The sequence below is a fragment of the Branchiostoma floridae genome, chromosome 1 (genome assembly GCF_000003815.2).
Source record: "Branchiostoma floridae strain S238N-H82 chromosome 1, Bfl_VNyyK, whole genome shotgun sequence".
In the NCBI taxonomy this organism is placed as follows: Eukaryota; Metazoa; Chordata; class Leptocardii; order Amphioxiformes; family Branchiostomatidae; genus Branchiostoma; species Branchiostoma floridae.
Window position 1 is genome coordinate 23,522,215 of NC_049979.1, and position 27,983 is coordinate 23,550,197.

At 40.2% G+C, this 27,983-nt stretch overlaps 2 protein-coding genes across 3 annotated transcripts in view; one reads left to right on the forward strand and one right to left on the reverse strand.

Annotated features, from left to right (window-relative positions):
- Nucleotides 1-26,759, reverse strand: part of LOC118420962 (eIF-2-alpha kinase GCN2-like) — a 30,055-nt gene extending 3,296 nt beyond the window's left edge. The window contains exons 1-43 of one of the 2 annotated variants that reach the window (XM_035828067.1): nt 26,457-26,759; nt 25,645-25,763; nt 24,799-24,901; nt 23,947-24,120; nt 23,481-23,573; nt 22,699-23,014; nt 22,301-22,449; nt 21,951-22,061; nt 21,292-21,444; nt 21,015-21,079; nt 20,451-20,556; nt 20,181-20,281; nt 19,576-19,700; nt 18,900-19,048; nt 18,060-18,193; nt 17,152-17,269; nt 16,173-16,354; nt 12,232-12,346; nt 11,526-11,558; nt 10,887-11,006; nt 10,373-10,495; nt 9,946-10,050; nt 9,571-9,649; nt 9,085-9,170; nt 8,558-8,659; nt 8,206-8,256; nt 7,517-7,753; nt 7,029-7,104; nt 6,595-6,716; nt 6,067-6,116; nt 5,650-5,751; nt 5,409-5,475; nt 4,933-5,049; nt 4,387-4,452; nt 3,951-4,040; nt 3,464-3,544; nt 3,159-3,296; nt 2,589-2,699; nt 1,951-2,085; nt 1,456-1,548; nt 1,061-1,155; nt 725-777; nt 493-602 (exon numbers count right to left, since the gene is read on the reverse strand). In XM_035828067.1, coding sequence (XP_035683960.1) covers nt 493-602; nt 725-777; nt 1,061-1,155; nt 1,456-1,548; nt 1,951-2,085; nt 2,589-2,699; nt 3,159-3,296; nt 3,464-3,544; nt 3,951-4,040; nt 4,387-4,452; nt 4,933-5,049; nt 5,409-5,475; nt 5,650-5,751; nt 6,067-6,116; nt 6,595-6,716; nt 7,029-7,104; nt 7,517-7,753; nt 8,206-8,256; nt 8,558-8,659; nt 9,085-9,170; nt 9,571-9,649; nt 9,946-10,050; nt 10,373-10,495; nt 10,887-11,006; nt 11,526-11,558; nt 12,232-12,346; nt 16,173-16,354; nt 17,152-17,269; nt 18,060-18,193; nt 18,900-19,048; nt 19,576-19,700; nt 20,181-20,281; nt 20,451-20,556; nt 21,015-21,079; nt 21,292-21,444; nt 21,951-22,061; nt 22,301-22,449; nt 22,699-23,014; nt 23,481-23,573; nt 23,947-24,120; nt 24,799-24,901; nt 25,645-25,763; nt 26,457-26,567 — 4,866 coding nt within the window. In that variant the 5' untranslated portion in view covers nt 26,568-26,759. The remainder of the gene's footprint in view (nt 1-492; nt 603-724; nt 778-1,060; nt 1,156-1,455; nt 1,549-1,950; nt 2,086-2,588; nt 2,700-3,158; nt 3,297-3,463; nt 3,545-3,950; nt 4,041-4,386; nt 4,453-4,932; nt 5,050-5,408; nt 5,476-5,649; nt 5,752-6,066; nt 6,117-6,594; nt 6,717-7,028; nt 7,105-7,516; nt 7,754-8,205; nt 8,257-8,557; nt 8,660-9,084; nt 9,171-9,570; nt 9,650-9,945; nt 10,051-10,372; nt 10,496-10,886; nt 11,007-11,525; nt 11,559-12,231; nt 12,347-16,172; nt 16,355-17,151; nt 17,270-18,059; nt 18,194-18,899; nt 19,049-19,575; nt 19,701-20,180; nt 20,282-20,450; nt 20,557-21,014; nt 21,080-21,291; nt 21,445-21,950; nt 22,062-22,300; nt 22,450-22,698; nt 23,015-23,480; nt 23,574-23,946; nt 24,121-24,798; nt 24,902-25,644; nt 25,764-26,456) is intronic. The other variant, XM_035828075.1, reaches the window with a different exon arrangement.
- Nucleotides 26,760-26,937: 178 nt separating this feature from the next.
- On the forward strand, nt 26,938-27,982 carry LOC118426533 (ribonuclease P protein subunit p20-like). Its single transcript, XM_035836020.1, has one exon. It carries the CDS (start codon nt 26,976-26,978, stop codon nt 27,426-27,428), a length of 453 nt encoding a protein of 150 aa, XP_035691913.1. The 5' UTR covers nt 26,938-26,975; the 3' UTR covers nt 27,429-27,982.
- Nucleotide 27,983: the final 1 nt, after the last annotated feature.

Here is a 27,983-nt window from a genome sequence, read left to right on the forward strand (position 1 = left end):
AACTTTTATTGACCCCATAAACAAAGCTGCTAAGCTTGGTCCTTTGTTTGGCTCTTGTATTTTTAGATATTCTTTAGTATACACTGGTGAGTCTTTTGTGAGAAGGTGGCAGACAGACATAATTTCCTGCACTTGGCAGGGATGTGTGAATTGCCCTCTTCCCAGCCCACTGACCCAGTTTCATCATATTGTTTCCAAGTTCGAACATGTGATCACAAATGATGCATCTATGTTGGAACAGTTTAGAAACTAACAGAAATAATGTATTTGATGTTAGAAATGTTTCTAACATGTTTGAATACTATAGAAACATTTAGAACGTCACATAGTTGTTGTAAATAGTTCTAAACAGTTACCTATCACAGTTAGATTGTTACAAAGATTTCCAAATTGTTAGAACAAAAGGCAAGAAACACCCTCTAGGTAATATGGAATCGACTCTAAGTCCTACAATTTGAACAATCTTGGAAAAATTGGCATATCAATCCCTACCTGAGCCTCAAATCTTCTCCTATTGTTGGACGACAGCTTGTCCAGTGGAATAAAGGTTACATTGATGGGTGGTCCGCTCTTCAACTTGTTTGAGTTGGGTTCATCAGCACCTGCAAAACACACCAGGTTGTAAGAAACTAAGAATAGGACTTTCTTGTGCACAGCAAGCTGAATGAGTAGTTCAAAGAATAACAAGATGAAGACAAAGCACTAAACTAATGGAAGTGCTTACCTGATGTGCCACTACTCTTGCCTGTGTTGCTCTGCCCAGTATCTGACGACTCTCTGCAATGGTAAGAATGAGAAAGTAGACAAGTCATGTTTACACTAGTACTGTAGATTAAACATCCAGGTACCGCTGCAGTACCAGGGAAAGCCACCAGGGGGCACAAAATTTAGAGTTAACAACATACCAAATTTCATGACAATTCATCCATAGCATCTTAAGTTATGATGCTAAACCACAAACATACAATGTACATACATGTACACACAGTGTCACCTACATACAAACGTAACTGTAAATCTGACATTCTTGGTAAAGGTGAAAAGTGTAAAGTAAACTGACTGTTTTCCTGCCAGGAGTTTCTGCTGTAGACACTCCACCAGATCAGACACTGATACCTTCTTCTCCACCACCTTGTCTTTGTCAAAAGATCTCACCTGTCAGTCAACACACATCAATGCAGTTAGAGATCACAATGAATGTTAACATTATAACAATATCTACATGTGCTGATATCAGCACAGTCATACAGTTAATTATAACAACCCCTCCCTGTATAAATATACCATTACTCAAACAGCAAGGAAAGTTGCTCTATGTAATATCCTAGAAACTAAATGTGCAAGGGTCTGAACACTCAAACAAATCAATGAAGTACATGTATAGTAAGGCTAGGCTTAATACTTGTGAAAGAAACTCAGTCAGTCATTGTTGACATTGTTTGGTGACAAACTTACCCTGACCATGTCACTTTCATGGTCCTTGATGTTGAGGATGACCATGTGCAGGATACCTGCCTGTTTACAGTGGTCCTGGATTTCCTCTGGAGACTGAATATATACATAGGATACACATGTGAAGAAATACAGTCATATGGAGTTTTGACGAAGGTCAGACATCCAGACAAACAATTAGTATGCAGTATTTAAAGACAACCTCCATCTTTACAACTGCATAAGATAAGGAGACTACTTCTGGACATTTTTAGTGACACTAACTTCTTCAGTGTCACTAGAATGAACGGCATAAAGTCACTAATTATTGCATATAAATGTGACTTTAGAATGTTACATGTAGAACACTGCTGCAGATGGACCTGGTTTTATACCACAGGATTAGCATGTTTACAGCACACCAGATTACGGTGAGTCTTTCAATCAGCCCCAGCTGAACCATGCAGGTTTAAGGTGGATAAAGTCAATCCTGCAGGATTAGTGAGTGTTGAGTCTGACCTGCATGGAGTCATAGAGGATCTCTGCCCTGAGGCCTGCTGCCCACAGATCTCTCACCACCCGCATCCTCTCCTTCAGCAGGGAGCTCCTACCGATCGTACACACCAGGATGTCACAGGTACTGGGCACCTGGCCCTTGGGAGGGGGGCAGAGATGAGTGAAAAGACATCCACTAACAAGTGTGTATCTCACTGGACTGTGCCAAATTGTGCTAGCTTTGCCATTTTCCCTTGCAGTCACACTGACATCACCATGTCTGTAATGTCAATTTCTCAGTTTCGGCTCTAAATTAGATAACAGATAAATTGAGAAGAATACTTTTTCCATCTGGATGAAAAACAAAATCGAATGTTGAATGATTTGTTGAAAAGAGATTTGCAGTAATTGTGCTATTTTGCAACCGTCCGTGGTCACTTGTGCTGCCTTTTGCCAATTGCAAACCTAAAAATCTTTATTTTGCAATATTAGGTGTCAAACTGGCTCCGATATGCACCGGTTTGTACCACTTTGTAAATGACCTTTGCCATTTGGCACAGTCCAGGACAGGGTCCAGCAAAGCTTTGCAGCATCAGAAAAGCTATAATCAAAAAACACAGTTAATATGAGAAGGCCAATGCAATCAAGTGTTGAGTACTTACACTTTCTGTGTGATCGGAGACTGCTGACACCACCTTCTCAAAGGCAATGCTGACACCCACTGCAGCAGGGCCTGGCACACTGGTCATGGACGGCCTCTTGAACTGTGAGATCTAAAAACAATCAAATGTTCAGATTACATGATGTTCCCAAAAAGATAGTGTTTGTTCATTTTGTATAACTGTTAAACTACCATTAGGCACAACATACCATTTACAGTTTAGTAAGTAAATCTTAGTAAGGTATATATGATCCTCTCACATCGGGATGGACCTCTACTTTTTTGGTAAGCTGTATGTACATGTGTACATAAGGTGGGTTTTTGACAATGCTCAAGGTGTCACTCTCCTCAAACGTCATGGGGCTCCAGATTTAATCAAAGGTACTCATTTTCTCCTGTGGCAAGGGAGGAAATAGTTGTAAAGAAATTTTCCTGAGGATACAACATTTGGGCCTCCTTTACATGTAGGTATTCAAAACAATAGCCCTAACCACTAGACCATCTTCCCCGGTGTACATTTAAGGACATTAAACAGTGCGACTGAAAAATGCCAACACATCACGTTTCCTACCAGTTTGTCGTATCGGCCCCCTGCAGCCAACACATCCATCCCCACTCTCTTCTTAGACTTGGGAGTCTCAGCCATGAACTGGAACACCAGTCCACAGAAATGGTGCACGTTGTACACAAGACCAAGGGACACGATCATCTGTGGAGGCACATGATCACAGGTATTTAACATAGGGTTGTATGATATGACTCAAATTATATCAACAAATCACTACATTGGAAACCAAATATGCTAACATACAAATATGAACTGAAACAAAACTAATGCAGTGATTCCATCCAAATTCATAAAACCGTTTTGTATACCTGCTGCTTGACCTCCAGTGTCTCAGCATGTGAAATGATGGTCTGTAACTCGTGAAGACCTTGTTTAGCCAAGGCACCCACCTGTATAAAACAGCAGCAAGTTTCAGTATATCACTGACATTGTTTCTGGACACTGTACAACAGAAAGTGATTCCATATACAGTTAGACTAACTCTAAATATCTATCTTAAGCATGTCAGGTCTACAATTTTCATTCCCATATACTGTACCTGACATGTAACCCTCAACAGAGACTTGAGGTGACATAGACTTTCTGCAACCTATGATCTAATTCACACGTCACATGTTCTATCTGCATGTGTGCATAACATGATGTCACAGTAGTGATGAATACCTCATTCTTTGACAAAGACTGGAGTCAATCAGTAGAAAGCCGAATTCTTTGTGTTCGAAAATTCAGTTTAACCCCAAAATGAATTTTACCAACACAGATGAACTTTTAAGTTAGAAATTCATGTCATCTCACCTGCCCCTTGTTCTTTGTGAGAGATTTGAGGAGACTGGATATCTTATTAACAGGTCCCTCCTGCTCCACATATCTGAACAGACATTCAACCTGCAGTGTACAAGAAACAGAAAAGTTGGAATAACCATCCATAATCTAACAAGTATCAACAAGACTTTTTAATCCGATTGTATGTTAGGCATAAGGTGGTGCTAGCAAATGTTACACACACAGTACCAGAGCTACATGTAAGCCCAATGTGGCATACTACAGCTTGTACTACTCATTACAGTTGACAGGAGGCACTGTTAACCTTCTAAGCTTCTAAAGATAAAATGCAACAAATAGTACATTTTGTACTATATACACTTAATCCATACAGAGAAATCAATGACAAAATGTGCTTCATGCAAATAAAAACAAAACAAGAAAAGACATTTTTTCTATCAGCACTTACGGTTTGGTCTGACAAGGACAGACTGCACAGTCTTGTTTGCACTTGCAGCTTTCTCAACTTCTCCACCTGGTTTGTTACAGAATTACAACAGAACAGAATTATAAGGTGATAAAGCAGACTTTTCCTTGTACAACATACAAGTTCTTACACTGTTACAGTGCTAATGATTAAACTTGGAACCACTTTTCGTGGAATACTAGCTACTTCAACTTGTACAGAGTAAAAGGAAACTGACAGTATTCCACATGGTTTTTTTATGATTTTAAAGATGAGGTATACCAGTAGTACTGTATAACATGAAATTTTGATGGTGCTTTTAAAATATGTTTGCAGTTTCACAGCAACCTCTTCCCTGCAAATTTAAAGCCACTGCTAAAATTTTTGTCTAACCACAGCATATTGTACATTTACGATGTATTGGAGGCATATTGTATAGTGAATATCCATGAAGAATAACAAGGTACACCTGAAAACAGACCTGACTTCTTCAAACCACCAAAAACACTCCAGTTTCTTATGTAGCTTTTACAGTAAGTTCCAGCCCACCTTTGCTTCCCTGAGAATGGAGTAGACCTCCATGTGGATGTCCTCTGGGACCCCACAGTGGGTCAGGATGGCAGTCAGGATGGACGTGTGGTTCAGTCGGATTACATAGTTCCTCTCCTGTAGATATCATAATAGCATTGCCAAGTTACGATTGACAACATATTATCTCACTAGAATCCAACTTTGTAGAAAAAAAGAGACAAAAAGACGTGACACAGAATTCTAATACATGAATTGTACCAAGGAGCTTTTATAAAAGGAGCTTTTATAAAATGAGCTTTTACAAAAGCTCCTTGATTGTACCATAGTCACGTAATGATTGAAAATAAAGCAAACTGACTCCTTCATATGTTAGAGTGTACTACAATGTGCTGTATCTAACATGAACCACCCACACCATTTATAATCAGAGTAAATACAGTTGAAGCCTGATACAGAAAGATCCCTATGGCCAGGGAAGAAGACAAGAACCTAACCTGGAGTGGTGGAAACTCATTGATGACCTCGCTGACCACATGGAGCACCTCTGCATCTGGTATCTGACTACAGTTTGTGGACAATAAAAACCAACCATCAGTAATACAAATTAGATAGAAATCATGAAGACTATGTCGTCTAATAAATCACATGTAGAAGTGACAAAATAATTGACATAGGTGACATAATATTACTATTCATTTTTATCAAAACCATTAAAATAAGAACTTAACAGCCAACCTATTTCCTGAAGGAGTGACGATGTCAAAAGCAAATTCCCACAGTTCCTTGGGATGGCTGCCTAAAAGCTTCTTCCCTCTGTACACTCTTCCTAAGGAATATCTGTCAAATAAAATAAGACACATCATTCAACCAGATGATGTGTGTTACATGTGCAAGATAGACTTTTTTCATCAGGCATATTTAACCACCACCTAAGTGTAGCTTGCACCACTGTTTCATCAGACACAATAATGAAACTTGTAACATTCCTAAGCTTGCCATTCAAGGAATGTCAGCTAGAATAAAGATTCACAGTTCAGCTCACACAGATGTCTATATTGTGACGTTTAAACAGTTAACTGGATATAAGCGAACATCAAGATATCTGAGCACAACAAATTTTTAAAACTCTATAAAAATGAAATCCTTTCCCACCTTTTTAAACTTGTGACATTGTTTCTTGCTAAAAATCTTGCAAATGGTACCTGAAAGAAGCATTGCCAAGTTTATTTATTTATTAGGATTCTCAGTTGATTCTAAGTTGAACGTATATTTTAAATCAAAATTCATACATGTATATTACATATAATATAATATATGCACATGTATGACCGCCAGTACAAACATTGGCACATGTAACCCTTGCCACAGAACACAAAAGCATGCTAAATCATCTAGAAAGAAGTTACATTCAGGTCCAGGTCCAGACCTGACCTTGAACTTAATTATTGCTATCATCTTAAAAAGAGATTATCTACAATGTATGGCAACTCACATGTAAATTTAATTGTAACTTGTTCCTTTTCCTACTGGTAAGCCTCAAAATGTATCTGTTAATTTTCTAATCAGTCAAGGCGACAGTCCACTGATTTTTCTGGTCCATTGTTTCAGACTTGTCCAGCAAGACATACGGGTTTTATGCTACATGTATACTGACACCTACAATCAAATGTGTGTCCATACCCTGAGATCAAAGGGCAGTCCCAGCAGACACCCCCCAGGGTCCATCATGTTAGCACACATGTCACTCTGCTCATACAGCTTAGTCTTGGGCATCAGCAAGGCAGTGTGCACCTTGGTACCTCCTGTCAAAGCATTGTTTCAACTGTTTACATCCAAATACTATAATGTTTAGCGACAATTCAACACATTCCAAAACATGCAAAGATGATTCATTGTGTAAACATCCAGTCAGAAATTGAATTTCTTTCCCATCCCAATTCCAATCGATAAAAAATCCAGGTATTACATTGTGCTACATTTCAATAAACATCTTTTTCATTAACATTGCATTACATGTAATATTACTGATCTAATCAGTTTTGATACCAGTGAAGCTACAAACTTGGATGTTGTCCCTATACTGAATACACTTATCATCCAATGCCATTACTGACCATGTCTCTGGAATATGGAGGCAATCTTATCCTCAACCAAACGTTGGACAAGAACAGAAGATGTGGAGAACTGGCCCTGCAAAGAAGTAAAAACAGCATTTTTACACCTTTCAATGCTGCCAAAGTATGAAAAAAGGAACAGACCACATAGATTTAGTCTAGCTTATCAAATCTTTAGCACACTCTTGCCCTACAATTTTGGAGACTCACAAGCATACATGGCAAAACAGAATGTTCAATGTATGGATGGACTGGAAATCATGTAGGATTTCAGCTATACGCAACCTCACAGCTGGAAATCTAATGTGACACTATCATTGTACAAATGTCTGTAGCTGTTCTGTTAAGTAATATAACATTACATATCTTGCTTTATCACAAAGCTGCTGCCATGTTGCATGCCAGCAGAGCTAATGTGTGTACCATCTATATAGATACAGATATGGTAAGCTCTAATACGTTTACACAAATATTCCTCCAGCAGTTACCTTGTAAATGTCCATGTCAAATGTGTAGTCAGCTATGGCTGTGACAGGCTGGCTGAAGAGCTCAGACATGAGTCTCCTGTAGGCGAGTGACTGTGTGTTAGACAGGGTGTGTCTCAGCACCTCCCCCAGCTGGGAGTCCTCCATCTGGGGTGGGGGCAGGTACTCGCTCTGGAGCAGCTCTCGGGCGGTCGGTCTCTTCCCGGGGTCGTGGTCCAGCAGCCATCGCGTGATGTGGTGCTGGTACGGAAGGTTACAGTAAGGCTTTGTACACATGTGATGGATTCAATCTATATACATACATGTGTTTGCCTTATCATAGACTGATCTTGACTATCCATCACAATAAGCACTTCAACCAATGAGAGAATGGCAATTAGTGATATGACCAATGAGATAGTGGCTGCATGCCCATCAAATTTTGTATATCCACATTTTGACAAAGGCGGGCAGGGCTATGGGATTGGTCTTTTCCTGCATGTCATGGAAATTCCTTCAAATTATACAAAACATTTGATCTTTACATAGTCCCTCATAACATTTTGTGGTTCAATTTGTTAGCTATAGGTCATATGGGAAATGTACTTAATTAGAAGGAAGGAATGCTATTTTGCAAAACATATGGCACACACCTCATGATTAATATTAATTCCTATTTGATACATAATACTGGACAATTAAGATATACTGACCTGCCCTGGCATTTGTACTTCATCAAAGTCGTCTGGAAACTGGACAGATTCCTGTGATGACAAAAGACACACTCTCCATAAATCAGCAATGTAAAAGGATTTTAATGGTAAAGGTTCACATCTAATGGAAACAGTTCACATTTGGAAACATCACAATACAATAAATAATTATCTTTTTTATGCATCATTATGTCTAACTTCACAGAAGTAAAACATTACTTTTGCTGTATTTCTTACTCTTCTTTGACTTCCTGCCCATACTCTTTGGATTGTCCACACCCTTGTAATGTCCGTACCCCCTGTGCACTAATGTTGTGAGCAATAGCCAGTGGATGTTATGACAGAGACCTACCATTCTCAGGTTCCCAATGATCTGCACCCTCTCCATACCAGTGGTCAGGGGCTGGTAACACATCTCAAAGAAAATGATGCCCAGACTGTACATGTCCACTTTCTGCAGCAAAAGCAAAAGTTCATTACAGAATGATGGTGACTGGTAATAGAATAATCATACCACGTCACAAAGTATTATTATATATGATGGTTATGTTGTTTTTTGTTTGTTTTGCATATTTACCCAGTAAACCGTCTTTAGGTAATAGTAGCATACGATTGGACTGTAATATTCGATCCACTCATACCCCCTTCTCTTTTCATGAAGTGTGGTGGGTTCTTCAACATGCGCAAGGTGCAACTTCCAAAAATTGAACCTCTGGCTTTACATCCTATCTGAGATGATATACCTAACCGAAATAAGGTACTCATTTTCACAGAGTCCACAACTTTTGAACCTCAAGACCACCTTACTTTAAGTCATTTGTAAGATGGACATTATAAATGCTAAATATAGTTAGTTATTTGATGTGTATAGTTACGTACCTGGTTGTATGTTATCTTGGGTGATGGTAGGCAGAGTTCAGGGCTGATGTACAAGGCAGTACCCACCTTTCCTGTCAAACCACCACCTGCAAAAACACAGCAGTTCAAAATGTAGCCAGGCAAATTTTCCTCTCAAACCTCTTTTAAGATTTACAGTAATCTTTCTTTTTGGCCAACTATGGATGAATCAGAATCATGATTGTGTTACAAAGTAACAAACTGCCTAAGTCAGGCTTGTTTTCTTGTTTTAACTTAAGATAACAGTTGGCTAGACACACGGGTATGCACATGCTGGGCGACCTCGACTAACATACATAGACCAGCTTGCTCGTGATGTGGGGCTGCGGGTTGAGGACTTAGAGAACGCTATGGGGGACAGAGACGTTTGGAAGGAGAGAGTGGACCTGGTCCGGGCAAGCAGCCCGCGACGATGATGATGATGATGAGTGAAGAAGTCATCAAAGATAAACGTATAAAGGTACTTACTTCCTAAATCACCTGACAGTGAAGATGACCCTGTGATCTCATGTAGAGCCTGGAGAGGGGTCTCCAAAATTTGGTTTCCCTGAAAGGGTCAAAGGGATTAAGTAACTAGAACATGCTCTACATGTACAAAATCACTTCCTGGATCTCAAAGACAACACCATTGGACCTGAGCTAAACCGATCTTCCATTTCTCCAAGTATCCTATTTCACCACTTCAGCATACATGCTGCAATATTCATGATCAGGACACCAAGAAGAACACTATATATCAATACCTCTGTTCTCCACATAGGTAACAAGTTACATAAAATAGCAATTAGCCATCATTAAACATAGTATATTATGCATGATCAGGATTCTATCTCAGGCTTTTACCTTTCCAAAGGTGTGAGAAGTAGCAAGACCAAAGTCTCCGATCTTCACATGGTCGTTGGAGTCTAAGAAAATATTGACTGGCTTCAAGTCTCTATGAATCATGCCCTGTGGGAGGGAAGGGAGATAGAGACAGTTCATACTTGGAATGGCAGATATTACGCAAAGCTCTTTGGAACTTAACTTAGTGTGACTGTTAGTGTGACTTTTGTTTGTATGATGAGGAAAGGGTTAAAAATGTGTGCAATCCCTGTAGCACGACTATTGTAATTTCAAACTGTAGTACAGTCATGATAAAAAAGTGTTCTTTTATCGGTAACTTTTTGAATATCTGAATCAGATGTTCCAATTCATGTAAGTATCTATAAGCATTAGAAATCAGTTTACAGCTTAAGAATTCAACACAGATGTTAGGATGTTGTCCCTATACCTGTTCATGTATATGTGCCAGCCCTTCCAGGGTCTCCCTGAACAGTCTCCACACTCTCTTCTCATCCTTGTACAGTCCTGCATCAATGATGTTCCTCAGGGTGCTCTTATCACAGTACTCCATCTGAGAACATCCGTCCATCACAATTAGCAGTTCAACCAATGACAGCATGGCAATTATTGGTTTGACCAATGAGAGAGTAGCTGCATGTTTGTTAATTTTTTTTTTTTAATTTCTAAATTTTCTTTTGTATTTCTATGTCTAAAGATATCTACACCATAGCTAACATTTATTTCATGTCTCAAGTGTTGACAAATACTATTAGATACAATGATGCTAGGACACAATAGTTCCTGTAGCAGTGTACTACAGTGGCATCGATTACACCACTAGTTAAACTAGTAGTAAGACACAGGTGAGATAAAATTAGACACCACTAGTGAGCTGTTATTACCGTAACACTAACAGTAACAACAGTGTTTATAAGCATTGTCTATGAACGTCCAGCCAATACCTGCATGTACAGGATTGATTTGAAGCATGGCTTCTGTTGGGCTGTATCCACATCATCATCATCATCATCCAGATTCTGAGCTGTCTTCCTCTTCTTCTTCTTGTGGCTGCTTTTCACAGCCTACCAGATTGAACAAATAAAGTTATCCAGCCATCAGCATAACATATGTTTCAAACGGCTATCACATATGGTTCCACAATAATGTCAGACTTACAATACAACATGGCATGCCAATTTCATGATATTGCTTCTGCCAATGATGATTCAGTGTAGTATGAATTGCATTACATCATTACATGACATGGAAGGTGGTTGAAGAGAATAAAAGACACGATAGAGATGAGAAGTACAAAGTACATAAAACAGCCTAATTCACATTACCCTTATGCCCATTTACATAGATCATGTTTTACAAGGAAACTGTTATCATTGAAGAAACAAAGCATATCCTATGAAGTGTTTTAGACTTTATTCCAGCACTTACACAACCATGTATCTATACAGAGATTTGCGTTGATGACTGAATTTAGATCAAGATCTCATTTGATGATGTATGCAGTGTGGTGTCATACATGTACACTATTTCATGGGTTTTTATGACCTTATATGTTACATTTGTATAACACACTCAACACCTACCAGTGACAGTGTGGAAAAGGAAGGCTCAAAGAGCTGGAGGGTGGAAGGGAACACAGGAGAGACAATAAGTGAACAGAGTATGATAGACAGAACATTTAACAGATATAAAACACAGCATCAACAGTGATCACTGGCAAAAAATAGTTTCTGGATAGTAATAGCCCCTGCTGAAATAAATGTACACTACATACAAAATGTATATTGTGTATGGACTGTAACTTTATGGGAAAACCCATCCATCTATATTTTGCCTAACTAATCACCTGGACTAAAAGATGAACCTTTAGTTGCACCTTTTGAAAATTCCTTGTAGTTGACCCCACTATATGATAAAACTGATATAGCAGGAAATTGAAAACAGGAAATTAGAAAACCTTTGATAACCTATTTTACAGTTCTGGGACCTTTGACCTAACTACCTGTCAGTATCACCAACATGCCTAGCATGTGGAAATAAGCGCGGAAACATACACAGACAAACAGACACATGTAAACCCAAAACAATAGCTCCTATTTCACAAAGGTAAACAGCTGAAATATAGTCACATACAGATACATGTATTTTGCAGTTTAATTTCAGTCAGCTACTTCTTGGAAGTTGCACTTCTGTGACCTGGTGAGTTGACCACTGACAATAATTTGGCAGTTTAAGGGAAGTAGCTTTGCCAATGGAGGCAGTATGAAAACCAAGCTATGAAGTTCCTACCTGTGACTCCTGGTCTGACTCATCATCATCGTCATCTACACCCACAAAGTCAGGATTCCTGAAGCTGTGCTCAAACACAACACCATCAGATGAGTCATCAGAGTCAGGGTCTGGTCTGTGGGATTGAATAGAGAATATGCCTTTTATTGTAATAATACATGCTGGGGAAAATTGTGACATAATTTGTAGGAGTAGTGAACACTACATGTTGTTATTATTGCGTAATACATGTATATGTCAGGAGCTTCAGGCAGTATACAGAAGCGCTAACTAGTTATCCATGATCATGGTACTGCAGCCTGGAATGGATGGAAGATTTCCTGCTTTTGCCTAACTACTTGACGAAAATGTGTGCGCGACCAGAAGGTGTCAAAATTAATCCCAGATTGGTGGCACCTGTAGGCTGGATGCAAACAATCGTATACGTTTCATTTATCTTGCATCTGTGATTATCTGTAATGATCTCTCCTGTTTGACATCCCTACAAATGTGATGGAACAATCCATCTCCATGGTGATGGCTATCAGCTTTTTGGGGTACACCAGCTCCAGGGACACCAGCCAGCTGATAGGAGCAGACCAAGCCGCCCACAGAACACCCACATACCCCACTGACCTTTCACATGCAGGGGGGACCACAGGAGAAAACACTTTCTCTCAGGGCTATCATGCCAGTGTTGGCAGGATTCCTGTTATAGATATAAGGCAGAAAACTACAACCTCTGCCAAATACAGCCCTTATTGGCATGCTTGCAATGGCACAGTCACTTCAAAAGGCAAAGGTATTGTTTTACTGGAAACACAAAGTACCAACTGACATCAATCTGTGAAACAATGCACCTTAAGATGGTATGTTAAAATTGCACAGGCCCACAGGTGCCCATGCTGCATGACATTGTTATGACTCAGCGAGGAACACCTGTTTCCCAGATCAGTTACATCCAGCCAAACAAAAGAGGCTGTCAAGAAAGATTAAAGGTCTTGATGTAATGCACCACACCATTCAGATTCTCAGTAAACAAACTAAGACAAAAAGCCATAATCACATTTGTGGTTTGTGATTGTAAGGAGACAGATACTGACAGCCTGCCAGGTTGGCAAAAACCAACTTAGGGGAAATAGGGGGGCTCGGACAAACAACTTTTACATGTCCTGTATCAACACAAGTCTTCCATTTATGCAATGTAAGAGGTTTATTAAAGGGCAAGACATAAAGACAGTGATGCCCTTATAACCAAAAGGGCACATCTTGCCTGTTGTTTATAAGGACTCCGAGTAATATTGTGTCCTATATTATGGGGGATGATCCAATGTAAGAGTGAGAGTGGAAAAACATGCTGGGTGGTCGGCCAACCAGCTCGTCACTGCTGTAGGTCCAGGCAGTGCCTTCAGCCAGGCCTGCGCTGTGGTAGGTGGGTAAGGAGGCCCTGTGGCCTGGCTAGGGGAGTGTGGTGGGTCCTGTTTCTGAATGTGTGGTCTGAGCACTGAGGCAGGCTGGGAAAGGACTGATGTCATACACAAGTAAAGCACACAGGGGTGGCCTTGTAAGCTGTAGGACTGCAATACTAATTATATCCTCTAGGATAGGGAACCTAAGGAATGCAGTAAGGCTACCTATATATACAGTTCACTCTCACTCTTATACTTATAGTTAGCTCTTCAAGGAATTGAAATCACAAAGTTTCTCATTCAAATATCTGCAATCAAATAGAGATACACCTGCAGAATTTATCCAACCTCCATTCATAATTTTGTACAAACTTTTGATAAAATACCAAAGACCAAAGCATGATTGTAACACCACTGCTCAGCAGCATGTATGTACCTATTACAGCTTGAGGAGTAATACTCACTTGCTAAAACCAATAGTCAACTTCAAATATATATAGGGCCTGTCATGTATAGGCAGTAGGGGTTCTAGAAGACACACAACTGTTACAATATACAGCAATACTTTTGCAGTAAGAATGCAAAGTAGGCTCTTATTTTCAAAATTGGCATCTCTCATATGAACAATTATTGGCCGGGCTTTATTTGCACATCTGCTTAAGACTATATAAGAGTCCAATTTGATATGCCAGAGATACAAGTTTTACAGTGAATAGACTGATCTATTATATAAATTACACCTGTTGCAGCTTTCTGTAATTTAAAAGTGCAAAATATCTGAAGCAGAATGTGGTCATGAAATACATAATTTGCAATATAAAAACAGTACCAAGGTAAGCAGCCAGGAGGCCCAAAATCTAGTCATTTCTTTGATAGGACAAGACCTCACTACAAACAAAATTTCATGACAATCCATCATAGAACCAAGACTTATACACTGGCCTGTGTATGCATTGACACACTGATGATAAGGTGGTTAGTAAATTGTATTTGGGGTATTTGACAGTAATTGTAGGGTATGTTACCAGACTATAATCATTCTCACTGTAATAATAGGTTTCACAGTGAACAATAGAAATTGAAGTATCAGTAACTAAAATAACAAATCCCCTGTTGGTTTTCCTTTTTGAATTCAACACAGTTACAAAGCTTTAGTTGGCAGTCACTTAGGGGAGAGAATTAGGCACATGCTGAGATTGATTACCCAAGGTCATAGAGCACACCTGCACACTGACACTGCTGACCTGCTGTCAGTCATCCCCTGGTAACCAATCATTAACCTGGAACCAGTAACCTAATCAAAGAGCAGCTCTGCCTCAGGCACAAACTTTGGAGAACTGTATGATGGGAAACCAGCTGGCAGGAATAAGCTAAGAACAAAAATGTCACTCAAGTAGCTATACACCTTTCTCACGCGGCGGCCATGATAGATCGAAGAAGAGGTCAATGAGGCAAACAGACAAAACTTATTTCTAAAATCAGGTCCCATTTAGTTTTCCCCCAAACCACACAAATTTTCATGATATAAGATAGAAAAATAAATATTACAAGATGTGTTATGCACCGAAAGATGTAGCAATTTAGAGTAGTGTAGACTGACCCCATAGTCCCTTAAGAGATGCAAAATAAAAACATAATAATGCAAATTTTTAACCAATTTGCAGCCATTCACTTATTGGTCGATTTCCTAATTGGCAGGCTACCATTGGTCGAACTGCTAATTATGATGGACAGCCTTTTGTTTGCCACATTGAACTCGTTTTAGATCTATCATGGCCGCCGCGTGAGAAAGGTGTATAGGTCTGGTGGAGACCTTTGGCTTTCTCTGCTTGAGAAAACTTAACAACATCTGATATGATTCAGACAGAAATGGAAAAATGTACGTGGATCAAATAGTGATTTCAATATAATTTTTTTTCTGTATTTTTTTCATAGGATGTTTATGCACACATTTTCTGAGTTGATGTTTTTACTTTTTGGTATCAAAGAGCTATTGAAACCAGAAAAAGGCGGTGTGAGTTTAGGTAGCTTGTTCTTTTTTTTAATTGAAATCTCTTGGCTCTGAACACTGACAGAGTCCATGGGTAGTGCTATGCAGTTCTTATCTCAACCAGTAGGTGGCTACCCCATATTGGCAGGATATAAAGAAACTGAACTGCTATGGTATGTCTATAAGTTATGAAAATACAAATGTATCCACTTACTAAAAAAATCGATTAACACCACATTTGCATAATCATAGTCAGACCCCTGAAATTTGATGTAGAGCACAATAGATTCATTTCTCAATCTAGACATAAGCAAAGTCAGCCTGCCATGTTCAACATACACTTGTAATACGTTAAGCTGCTGAATTGACAGTGCAGAGGTTTGGCGGTACCCGCAAATGTAGGATCCCACGAAGGAAATACAGGGCTCACAATACTTTTTTCTGCACACTTGCACTGGTGCAGGTAACATTGAAAATCCTACTTGCACTAACCTGCATATGCAGGTGGTATTTTGGGCCCTGAAATATGACATAAGCCAGACATGAACTGATGATGGACTCACAGAAAGGATGTCCCGAACACATCCTCCTCATCACTGGAGCTGCTGTCCTCCTCACTATCCTCCATCCTCCTGCTGCTGCTGCGGTCCACAGACGTGCTCCACTCCACAGAGTCTGCCGGGATCTGTGGGGCCAGCCTCTCGATGTCATCAGACATGCTCATGTGGTTCTTCAAGAACATCTCCTGTGGTAAGAAACAAAGAGAATCAATCAATCAAAGGTTAGGGAATGAGACTTATGAGTAAATCTTGAAATACTGCAAATGCAGAAACTTTCGTGGTGGTTTAATGTTTGCGGTTTTCGCAGTGGCCGCTTCACTGCAAACTTAAAATCACCGCAAACATTTTTCCATGTCAGTATGAGAGTACAGTGCCTGGTGTTACCGCGAACTTAAAACCACCGCGAAATTACATCCCCGCGAATTTAAATGCATTTACAGTAGATGTTTAACTTTTAGGTTCATTATACCACAAATGTGTGTTTTTGTTTACACCACATTTAACTTAAATTACCATAAAAACCTCATTTACCATCAAATCAAATCCCCACCAAAAATAAAATTTGTGAATAAACAGTGAAACAAAATAACACTGTACTGTAAAAGTAACTTGCTATGTCTTCTTGAACATGGAAAGGAGAACATCTAAAATTTTGCAAACTCCTGGTACCTGTAGTCACATGTTTTCCTATTGTGCAGCTTGTATCCATAGATTTGATTATAAAAGCCTCAGTTAACGGTTTAGATAAGGGCTCAAAATACTAGGTACATAATCATGCACAATAACATTGGAGGTTTGCACCTTATTTTTGAATGCTGGTGCAAAAGAGATTTGTGAAAGGTTTTGTTAGCATTTTACTTTATTCTACATCATGCAGCCACAATGTTTTACGATGTATGTGCACCAGTCCCAGATTCCCTTGGTTAGGCATACCAGTACACCCTCAAAATGAACTTCAAGCCCTGTAGATATACACACTTGCCTGTTTGTGAGCCTTTCCCTGGTCAGCAGGACTCTGGGTAAATTCTGACGATGGTGTGAACCTGCCTGGGTCATCCTCTGAGTCCAGCTCTATCCGCTCTATCCATGAGTTATAGTACCTGGGAGGGAGTTCATCTCATTACCATTGTGTCATATGCTGGTACAGTCAAACTGTCAACTTACATTATAGATAAAGTACAATGATTATTCAAGTACATATTCAGTCATTGTAGCTAGGGGTAGTGTAATATGGCTTCATTAAGGCTTGAGTATTTAGTCAAGCTCACCCATACTCTTTTCAATATATATCAGCAGAGACTCAACACTTTGAGGCCAATGCCTAAAGATCCCTCAAACACAGCGCCGTTGGTTTAATGTCACAAATATAAATTGATATATGACAGCATGCAATCTGTTACAACATGTCCAAGCTACAGTTGACCCTGGGATCAAACCCTGCACGTAGATCCATGGAATATAAGCCGTGTGATTGTGTTACTGATTACACTATGGAGATATGTCTAAACCAATGTTATCATGTGCTTCAGTGTACCTGCAACTCGTATAGATGATAGGCAAACAGAACGAGAAATAAAAATTAAAATTAAAATTAAAAACATTCACGGGTCTTAGTAGCAAGTGCGCAGAGGTTAACACACTGGCAGCACTAAATCCGTAGGTGTTTTGGGCACCATAAGACAGATTAGCTGTTAGGCTTGGTGGGCGTCACTCCACTGTCATGGGGGCAGGGGCATGGCGAGTATCAAACTCGGGACCTACTGATTCTGAATCCAACGCTCTAGCCGTTGCGCCACACAGACACCCCCATAATGAGGAATAAGATGGCACTAAACATGCTGTAGTACAGTAGAAACATTTTTGCAAACAGGAATGAGGAAATCAGATTACCTGACCACATTCTCATGGTTGAGTCTGGACAGCAGTTTGACCTCCCGTGTGATCTTCCTGTTGAATGCTTTACTCTTGGGGTCCAGTGGGATACGTTTGATGGCATACATGCACCCATCCAGCTTGTTTTTCACCTGCAATCAGACATAACCTGTTAGTAACACAGATATTATTGTTTTATGCTGCTTAATGTCACAAAACACCATTATAATAATCTTTGATATTTAGTTTTTGATATCAACATAGCTCGTTATGTGAAAGACAAAAGGAATATGGAATGGGTAAAATATGGCTTCTGTTACATTTTATAAAGTGCATAAAAGATTGCAAGAATTGGGTCAAGCCTAAGATAGAATACGACCAAGTTGCGAACATAAAACATGATAGTGTCTATTTGTTGTGTGGATATAATTCCCAGACCTCTTTGGTATAAAATCCTATGCATCAATAAATAGACAGACCCTATTTCTGTTTTCTATCAAACTGAATTTGTTTGATCAGTTCGGCCAAGATTTAAAACAAAGGATCCCTGAATTAGATTTTTCAGGACTGTCATCAGAAACACAGCATCAATTTACCTAGGCCTACATGTACATACAGTCAAACCTGTCTATAGCGGCCACTCAAGGGACCGGACAAATTTGGCCACTATAGAAAGGTGGCCTCTGTATAGAGGTGGCAACTTGTAGATAAAATACCCAAGGGACAGACAAAAAGTGGCCACTATGGACAGGTGGCCCCTCTGTAGAGGTGGCCCCTAATACAGGTTTGACTGTACTAGTAACAGGGGCTATTGACTTCTATTGACATCTAGCAACAGCACCCCCTGTCAGAACTCACCTTAATGACATCCCCAAAGCCTCCCTTCCCCAGCCACTCCAGCTCTTCAAACTCATTGTGCAGCCGTGACCTGGACTGCCAGGACAGGTCCGACGGGTCCACACCTGAGGTGTCAGCTGGGGAGTCCTCCTCCTGCACACCTGGCCCACCTGTCAAACATAACATTTATCTTTTGTATTTTTGTGTGTAAAACATATGCAGTCAAACATATGCAAGTGACCACCTGTAATCTACTACAAAAGGACAGCCTGGACAATGTGACAACTTTAGGTAGTCCCTTCCTTTACTGTTCCCATTGACGCAAGTTTTAAGAATCCTGTTTATAGTAACCAACTGTCTCTATAGACAAGATTTGATCAACTTCATGGGCAGTTCTCTGGCAGTTTAGATTGATGACCTTCTGACAATCAGATGATTTGGCCCAAGTTTGACTCATTGGCAGACCTTCCTTCTGACCCTCGTAGTGTCTAATGGCACAATGGACAGCAAGTTTCCTGGCTGATTCAGTAGCAGGGTAGCCCAACCGAGTTGCCCTACCCTGAATTGAACCAGCAGGATCTCCCAGGTAACAACTTACTAGACTAAGTAATTGGAACCAGGATCTCAACTGTGAGCCTGCTAGCAGTTGAGCTGCAGGGACATTGATCATGACAGAGTAATTTCTGGATAGACTGACCTTGGTTAGATGGAGCTTGGTTGTTGTCAGCCTGAGTAAGGACATCTGCCACAGTGGGTTTGAGGAAGGGATGGTCCAGTAGTTGTTGGGTGGACCACCTGGCCCTCTCATCAGTCTCACAGCATCTACAGGCACATGTAGTCAAGAAGGAGGCAAGGATTGCGGTTTTTGAATTAGAATCTAAAGGATCTAGGTTAACATTAAAATCCCCAGCAGGCCCCAAGTGCTATGCTCTGGGAAAGGCTTATACCCTTATTTTCTCACTTGACTCCTGTGAGTACCTAGGACTTGTGTTTCAAGACAGCCTCATCTGGAGCATTTAAGATCCCACTACACTTATCAAAAATGGTAGGGGTCCCTTAAACCATACAGTCTGGTCTTACACAGCATATACCCACTGTACAAAACTGCAGTGTTGTACCCAAAGACAAGTTACTCATTATGTGAAACAAAGAACGGGGGTTTGTGTTTAGCAGTCCCACACAATTACACAGGAGGCAGTATACTAGTACTTCAAAACACTGCAACACTGACATCATTAACATTTTCTATTTAGGTTACAGGCTTCTACGCTTTATCTGATTACTAAAGTAACCATTCCTTACCTTGAGATGAAGTCTTGAAAATCAGAAGGCAAATCAGAAGGAATCTTGACAGGATACTCTGTAACTTCTTCACCCAAGTGCAAACTTAGGATCAGCATTCCCTGTAAAATGTAATACCAGTAATTGGTAATGCTGGTCCATGCATACATGTATACATAATGCATACATTGAGGAAGGTTAGACATCCACACCAAAAAGCAGTTACTCAAGCAACTGGATACAATTTTGGAGATGGTCAAAGTAGGGGGAGAAGAACTCTTTTGAACCCACCAGCCTGAGGATGTCTTCTCTTTTACTGGGTCGTGCCTGCACTTTGTCATCACTGAACCTGACTCCCCCATGGCCAGTATTCACAGCCGTGTACAGGTCTCCAAACCTACAAACACACACAGTTAGTCATCGCTGAACCTGACTCCCCCATGGCCAGTATTCACAGCTGTGTACAGGTCTCCAAACCTACAAACACACACAGTTAGTCATCGCTGAACCTGACTCCCCCATGGCCAGTATTCACAGCTGTGTACAGGTCTCCAAACCTACACACACACACATTCAGTCAAACATCAAGTCTCGTGGTTAGGGTTTTTGACTTAGAATCTAAAAGTTCTGGGTTCAAATCCCCAGCAGGCCCTAATGCTGTAGCACCTTACAAGTAAGTTACATGTAGCTTCCTCACTCAACCTAGTTTTAGTTGCTCTTTAATGGGACGAAAAGACCTTCTTTGAGAAGAGCCATATGTTAGAGATCCCAAATACTGCACACATTTCTTAGCCTTCTAAAAATGTAAGCTGCAATTGACAAGATCATACACGTATGTGAAGACATTTATCTTACCTTTTCTCTATACTGTAGTCAGCCACTGCCAGATGCCCTGTACTATCCAAGAACACACTTGATGGCTGAAAAGAGATGTTAGAGAGAGTCATACTTATTCATAAAAAAACATGTAAGGGAAACTGTCTAAATATACATGTACACCAATATCAATGCTTTACCTAAGGCAGTCAATGCACTGAGTATGAGATTGGTCTTTGGTAGTAGATCTAATTGGTCTATTAGAAAACTTGATCTGGGCCCACATTATATATATATATAATAGTAGTACACATACCCTGAGGTCCTTATGCACCACTGACTTGTTGTGCAGGTACTGCAGTGTGTCCAGCAGCTGCTCTGTGTAGCTGTGCAGGACTGACAGGTGCACTGGCATGCCATTGCTGATACAGCTGGCCAGGTGCCCTCCCCCTACATACTCCATCAGCAGCTAGCGAAGGAAAGGTCATATTCATCACAGAAAATACTTATTGTACTCTACTGGTTAGCAACCCTCCCTTTTGACCATGAGGTTGGAAGTTCATATCCTGACTATTGTCACTCATTTGACATACACACAGCTAGAAACAGTCAAAGTCCTTAGGATGGGACGTTAACTCGTGGTCCACTGTTTGTTGTACTCATGTTGACAAGAGCTAGCGGAATTTCCTTGTACAATGTCATGATGTTTGTCTTCTCCATCACAACCAGTGAAACCAGTGGAAGATTACCTTTTCATTGAGCTTAACTGGTTTGAAATCATTTGCACTTTTTTACTCCTTCCCTGAATTAATGCACTTGCACTTTTTCACTCCTTCCCTGCATTAATACAATTGCACTTTTTCACTCCTTCCCTACATTAATACACTTGCACTTTTTCACTCCTTCCCTGCATTCCTACTCTTCAGTTTAAGACCCATAACCTAAGTGTACTACATGAATGATTGCAGAACTGACCTGTACTGTGATAGTGTTCTGATGTTGACTGTGTCTCATGGCGAGGTTCCTCACCAGACCAGGGTGGTCAAGCTTCAGTAAACTCAGCAGCTCCTGCTCACAGCTGGACAGCTGAAGAATCAACAACAAACATGGATCATTGTATGATGGAAAGTTTTGACTTAAGTACATCTTACTAATAACAAAAAGAGTCTGAGACACTTGTAAAAATGTCAGTCTCACCTGTTTGAGACACCTGTATAAATATACAACAGTATTTAACTGGTTCAGCAGTATCACCTGTTTGAGACACCTGTCAAAACGTCAGTATCAGCTGTTTGAAACACCTGTAAAACAAATGTCAGTCTCACCTGTTTGAGACATCTGGCTATGTCCTTGTGCTCAGAGGCCTGTTTCCTGCTGACGTGTGCCCACTTCAGTACCCACTCCCTGATGGCGACCACCTGTCCGGAGCTGTTGTCCATACCCACGTACACCAGGCTGCCACTGCTCCTGGGACCTGAGGGACAGAAAATATACTTGTCAGGGCTCAAAAATTCATTTTGGGAAATAGATGCACAGGAAAAAACTTTAGTTACATTGAAAAAAGTTTCTGCCAACAGAAAGCAACTTAGCAAAATCTAGTTACTAGTACACACCTTACTATAGGGATTGAATATGAAAATCTTTAACAAACTTTACAATTTGAAACACAAAGTACGAATGATTGTTAACTGGTATACATGGGCATGAAGAAAAAGTCACTTGCCTGCTCCAATACACCTTCCCTTACAGACGGACCTCTCCCCTCTTGTTGTAAAGACTAGGACCTGAGGTCCCGTGTACTTCTGATGTTCCAGGGGTTCAGAGTTGCTCTCTGAGATGGACCTCTGTCTCCTGATGACTGTCAGTCTGTCCTGTGACTGCTGTCTCTCCCCACCACCACTCTGGGACCTGGTTCTGGTGGGAGTCTCCTTGATAGGAGAGCCTTGTCTCCTCTGGGACAGGTTCTCTGTGGAAGGAGACTCGGACAGGCTTGTCTTGGGGCTGACTTGTTCTGAAGAACTGTTGCCATTGTCTATTTCCTGTCAACAAAATGTAATGGACATTGTAGAACCTTATCTATGGCCTATGCAATATACCATGGGGAGGCCATGCTAGACCAGGCTGAGGTTTCCACTTCTGTGGGCTTGTCCTCTGACCAACTGTCAGCCAATACAAGAATCATCATTGAAAGAAAAAAAAAGAAAAAAATTTGGGCAATTTTCTAATTGTTTGAAGGCTAGTTAAAGGCCACACCAACAAATGTGGAAACCTCAGCCTGGTTAAGCAGTGACTCTATATTGTATATTGGCTGTAAGTGAGGCTCTGCATAGGAGAATGTATATCTCTCAACACTTGTCTTTATCTAGAAAAAACACAATGTCAATGACTAGAATTTAGTAGAAACAACCTCGAAATGCAGGTCACTATTCATAGCTATTCAGAGGCATTGACATGTTTAAAAAAACGTAGTTTCTAAAAATTATTTTATTAGAATGGGCAACTGACATCTTCCCGCTCCATCTTCTGGTTTCTTCTTTTCCTCATTTCTTCCTTGATTATCTCCTGTCTCCTGGTGATTTCCTCTTCCAGCTCTCTCCTCTGAAGATGGGACAGAAACAAACAGGATCATACAAAGGCCTCTACATGTACGTCAATCTATTCCTATTTGGTAGGGAAGCAGTATTCTACTCAAACAAGGCTGATGACATATTCAATTTCAAGCCCCTGTCACAGATAGCCAACTTTGGCCTCCCAACTTTGTGTCCATGGTTGGGAGCTAGTCATGAAAAGGATCATTTGTGATTGGGAGTTGGCAGGCAAGGTTGCCTACTAGACTTAAAAAGTTGTCTACGCCAGCCAACTAGGAATTTTGATAAATCAAAGTTAGAAAATATCTTCAGCTTGGATGCAATTGCAGCAGCAAACAGACTTTTTTTAAGTACAAGCTTCCACTGAAGACACTGTCATGTACCTCCTTCTCCTGTATTCTCTTTTGCACATCAAGTTTCTTCTGTATCTCCCTGGCCACCTTCTCCTCCTGTCTGCGCTTGTTAGACATCATCTCTTCATAGAAGGAACCTCGGGGTGGCTTGTTGTGGGCATGGAGGAAGGTTTGCACATGCTGCGCGAGGTCTAGTAACATCACCTACATTGTGCATGGACCCAACAAAATACATGTTGTGAAGTTGATGTCGAGTTGGTGTCTGGCTTTTTACCCCAAGCGCACACTGAAAAGTGCCAGCATTATAGGGCAATTCCCCTGGTTAAATAAATGATAAAGAAACAAACAAATCAGCTAGTAGTAACACTGTTTTTTTGCACACCATAGTATAACATATATATAATCTTTCCGGATGATTTTTTGCAGGTTTTGAGTAGACTTCTCCACTACAAATTAATGATACTATGAGTAATCATTTGGAAAGTATTAAAAATCACTGTAAATGCATTTAAGTTTGCGGGGATTGGAAAAAAGACTTTTTGCAGTGGTTTTAAGTTCACGGGAGCACCGTGCACTGTAGTCTCTTAATGTCATGGGATGCGGATGGGATGGGTTTGCGGTGGTTTTATGTACACGGTGAAGGGGCCACCGCGAAATACGCGAACATTAAACTAACATGAAAGTTTTTGCATCATTCTACAGTACTACAGAATTATTTCTACTGCAAAGTCTAAACACAGCGGAAACCGTCTTTCCTATTCTAGTAATTTCTACCGTGAAAATAGATTAATTCACAGTACCATGCAACTTTCATGATACTGAAAAATTGTTAACTTAGAGCAACTTTTAGCTGTGAAACAGAATTGCTATGATTGTACTTACTTCTCCCAGGTTCTGTTGGGCCATTTTGTGCAGTTCATGTTTCAGTTGCCTTAAGTTGTCATCTGACAAACCTTTGCTGTTCTTCAAGTCTAATTCTGGTTCCCTAGAATCAAACAAAGAGCAATGATATATACTGTAGCATACAGAAGAAGAGGAGTGGGCTACTTTACATCATACAAAGTTGAAAACGTCTGGAAAATAATGCTTTAACTTCAAATATATTTCTTACATCTGTACAATTTTTTGTATGAATAATACCTACTCTACTATACTTCTCATATCATTTCTTTAAACATAAGTTAGAATTGGGAATTACTAGTAACAGGAGTCTTCTATAATTCTGGTGTTTTCCTTAGGCATGATTAAATACAACAGATTATTTCTGTTCTACATTTGAGAATGGAATTGATATTCAAATTCAAATTTCACACCTACAGTTCTAAGGGGGGCAAATGTTTACTTTGTAAAGGATTAGAATCAGCTTATCTTCAAGATTTATAACACAATGAAGGGATAAATTTTCATTGTTTACGGGTACAAAGTGGAATTTCTTCTCTGCCCTTTCCATTGAACTACAACACCTGTTATACACAATGGTCTTTCACGCATTGTTTTTGCTATTAAATACCTTAGTAACCTTACACATTAACATAGGAACAATGCTGATTCAATACACCTTTTTTTACCACTCATTTTATGTGGTTCTGAAGCCCTCCTGCAATGCATTTATCAGTTTCAACTTTCAAGTTGAGTAGTTTAAGATAATGAAAGTGTCTCCTTTAAGACACTCCTTGAAGAAACTGAACTGTTATCATTCTCTAAAAGAAGAGCACATTAAAGACTTACACATCTGGGTAGTTGGGAGGGCATTTGATGTGCAGGTCTACTTTAGCGTACACATCTGCTGTGCCGTGCATGCTCTGCTGTGGTACCAGGGTCAAGCACACTTCAGGTGCTCGCTTTATCTGGGGAGGGAAATGGCAGGCATAAGCTGTTGATACCTGTCTTGATTTATATATTGAGAGAGTATGTGTATAGCACAGTGTATTCTGCATCACCAGCGAGGTTCCAGTATAACCACAGGAAGGATTGAAAGACCAATCCCAAGCGGGAGGGCTGGGTCTGAGGGTGATGCTGAATACACTATTAGTATTACTATTGGCGCTTTATGTTGAAATAATGCAGCTTGCCAAGACTGATGGAGGGCTACAACGTATATACTACTATTACAAGCAAATGCACCCTCACAGAGTCGCCATGGCTAAGGAATAACAATGTGTAACCATTTAGGAAAAAGAATTGCAAGACTGCGGGAGTAGTTTAAAATTGTAAAAGATGCTAAGTGCCCAATTTGCTTGCCCAGAAGAAAGGAAGACCAGAAGCGCAGCCTCATTACTCTTTGGATACCGACTGGCTGTCTTCAAATGTGAATCAAATATGAATACTGACTGAGACGACCTGGTTAAAAGTTTTAACGTTAACAAAGTTATAGTGTATCAATTGATTTTTGAAAGTTTTCGGGATGAATTTCTTTACAGTTAACTATGAAACGAATTCTAATATTCTAATGATCATTATTTGGCGTGATTTTGGCCCATTGTTTCACAATATGTCAATGTAAATGTCTTGAATGAAGAAACAGGGCGGAAACTACAGACCTTCCAAGCATCTTGGTCCCTCAAATCCTTGAAGTCGTCAACGTAAACAGCGGAGAGAAGTTCCACCTCGTTCTCCTGCCGCTCCTCGTACGTTTCCTCCGTGTCGGCCATGGTTGGAACGTCGGGAGCTGTTCATGTAGGGCTTCCGTGTGTACAGCTATGGCCCTAATGATGTAAGAAGGTCCGAGACAGACATCTTCAGTCATAATGAGCAAAATATTTTAAAACCCTTCGTGCAAATCTTCCGCCGGCGGCCATGTTTACTTCGAAGAGTTCACTTCTGTTCGAATTAGGGGATGCGATTTCCGGTAAATTTTATCAACTTATATAATGACTATCAAATCACGTATACCTCCAGCAACACTTAATAAATATATAAAAGTAGATAGATATGATTTATTTTTTTGGTCTGCTTATGCTAAATATGACCGTCTCAATACGTTAAGACTGGGCTGATAAATTCGATACCCTACATTTATAGTGGTAAGTCCTATTGTGGGTCAAAGGTGAATAGCAGTCATGGCTGAGGCAACCAGCAAGAGGGTGGTGGGCGAATCTGCTGCCAACAAAAAAGACAAGAAATCTGGCGAGAAAGTCGACACTGTTCCACCAATAGACGAAGAGGAGTACCAACTGCGTAAGAGACTCCCACGGAAGCTTCCTAAACGGAAGAATGACATCTACATCAACATGCAGTCCAACTTCAAGGGCCAGTTGGAGAGAGCTCAGAGGATGCTGGATGCAGGCTCCAATGAAGTCTTCATCCATGGACTTGGCCATGCCATCAATCGAGCCATCAACATAGCGCTACAGCTTAAGGCTAGAGGGCTGGGGACGATTGAGGTGTCTACCAACACGTCCACAGTGGAACTGATCGATGACTTGTATCCGGAAAAAGACGACGTGTCATCTGAGGTTCAGTCAAGGAACAATTCAGCTGTTCACATCAGGGTCTTCAGACTCAGTTCCTGATGGAATGTTGCTTCACTATTGGTACTGTGATGAACATCACTCTTGGTGGCTATTGGTCACTGTGGCAATTCGATACAAACAAGTCCCATTGATTGGTCAAGACTCATCATCATCATCATCAACATCCTCGTCTCAGGGTTAAAGGTCACCAATGAAGGAGGAACCCTCCTTGTTTGCCTGTAGTTGCTGTTGTAAGACTCAAGACTATGTTGACTTTTAACAAACTATCTTATCATAAAATTTGACTGTTTTGTAGAAAATGTCAACTATGACTATGGTGAGACCTTGCTGATGATCTTCCAGTGAAACAGTTCATTAAGACTATTCGTTAACTAAAACTTATGTGCATTAATTTTACTTTAGCAATGATTTTGCTTTGTGATTCAGATTTGCAGGTAAAACAATTCTGTTTTACAGTAGTACAAGGGAGGCATACAATGTATTTGAGGTGTGAGGAATTTGTAATGAAAAGGTCACTGCAAAAATAAAACCACTGCAAAAGTTTCAAGATATTACTATGGAAACCCATACGTTCTGGTCACCTCTATCATGCTC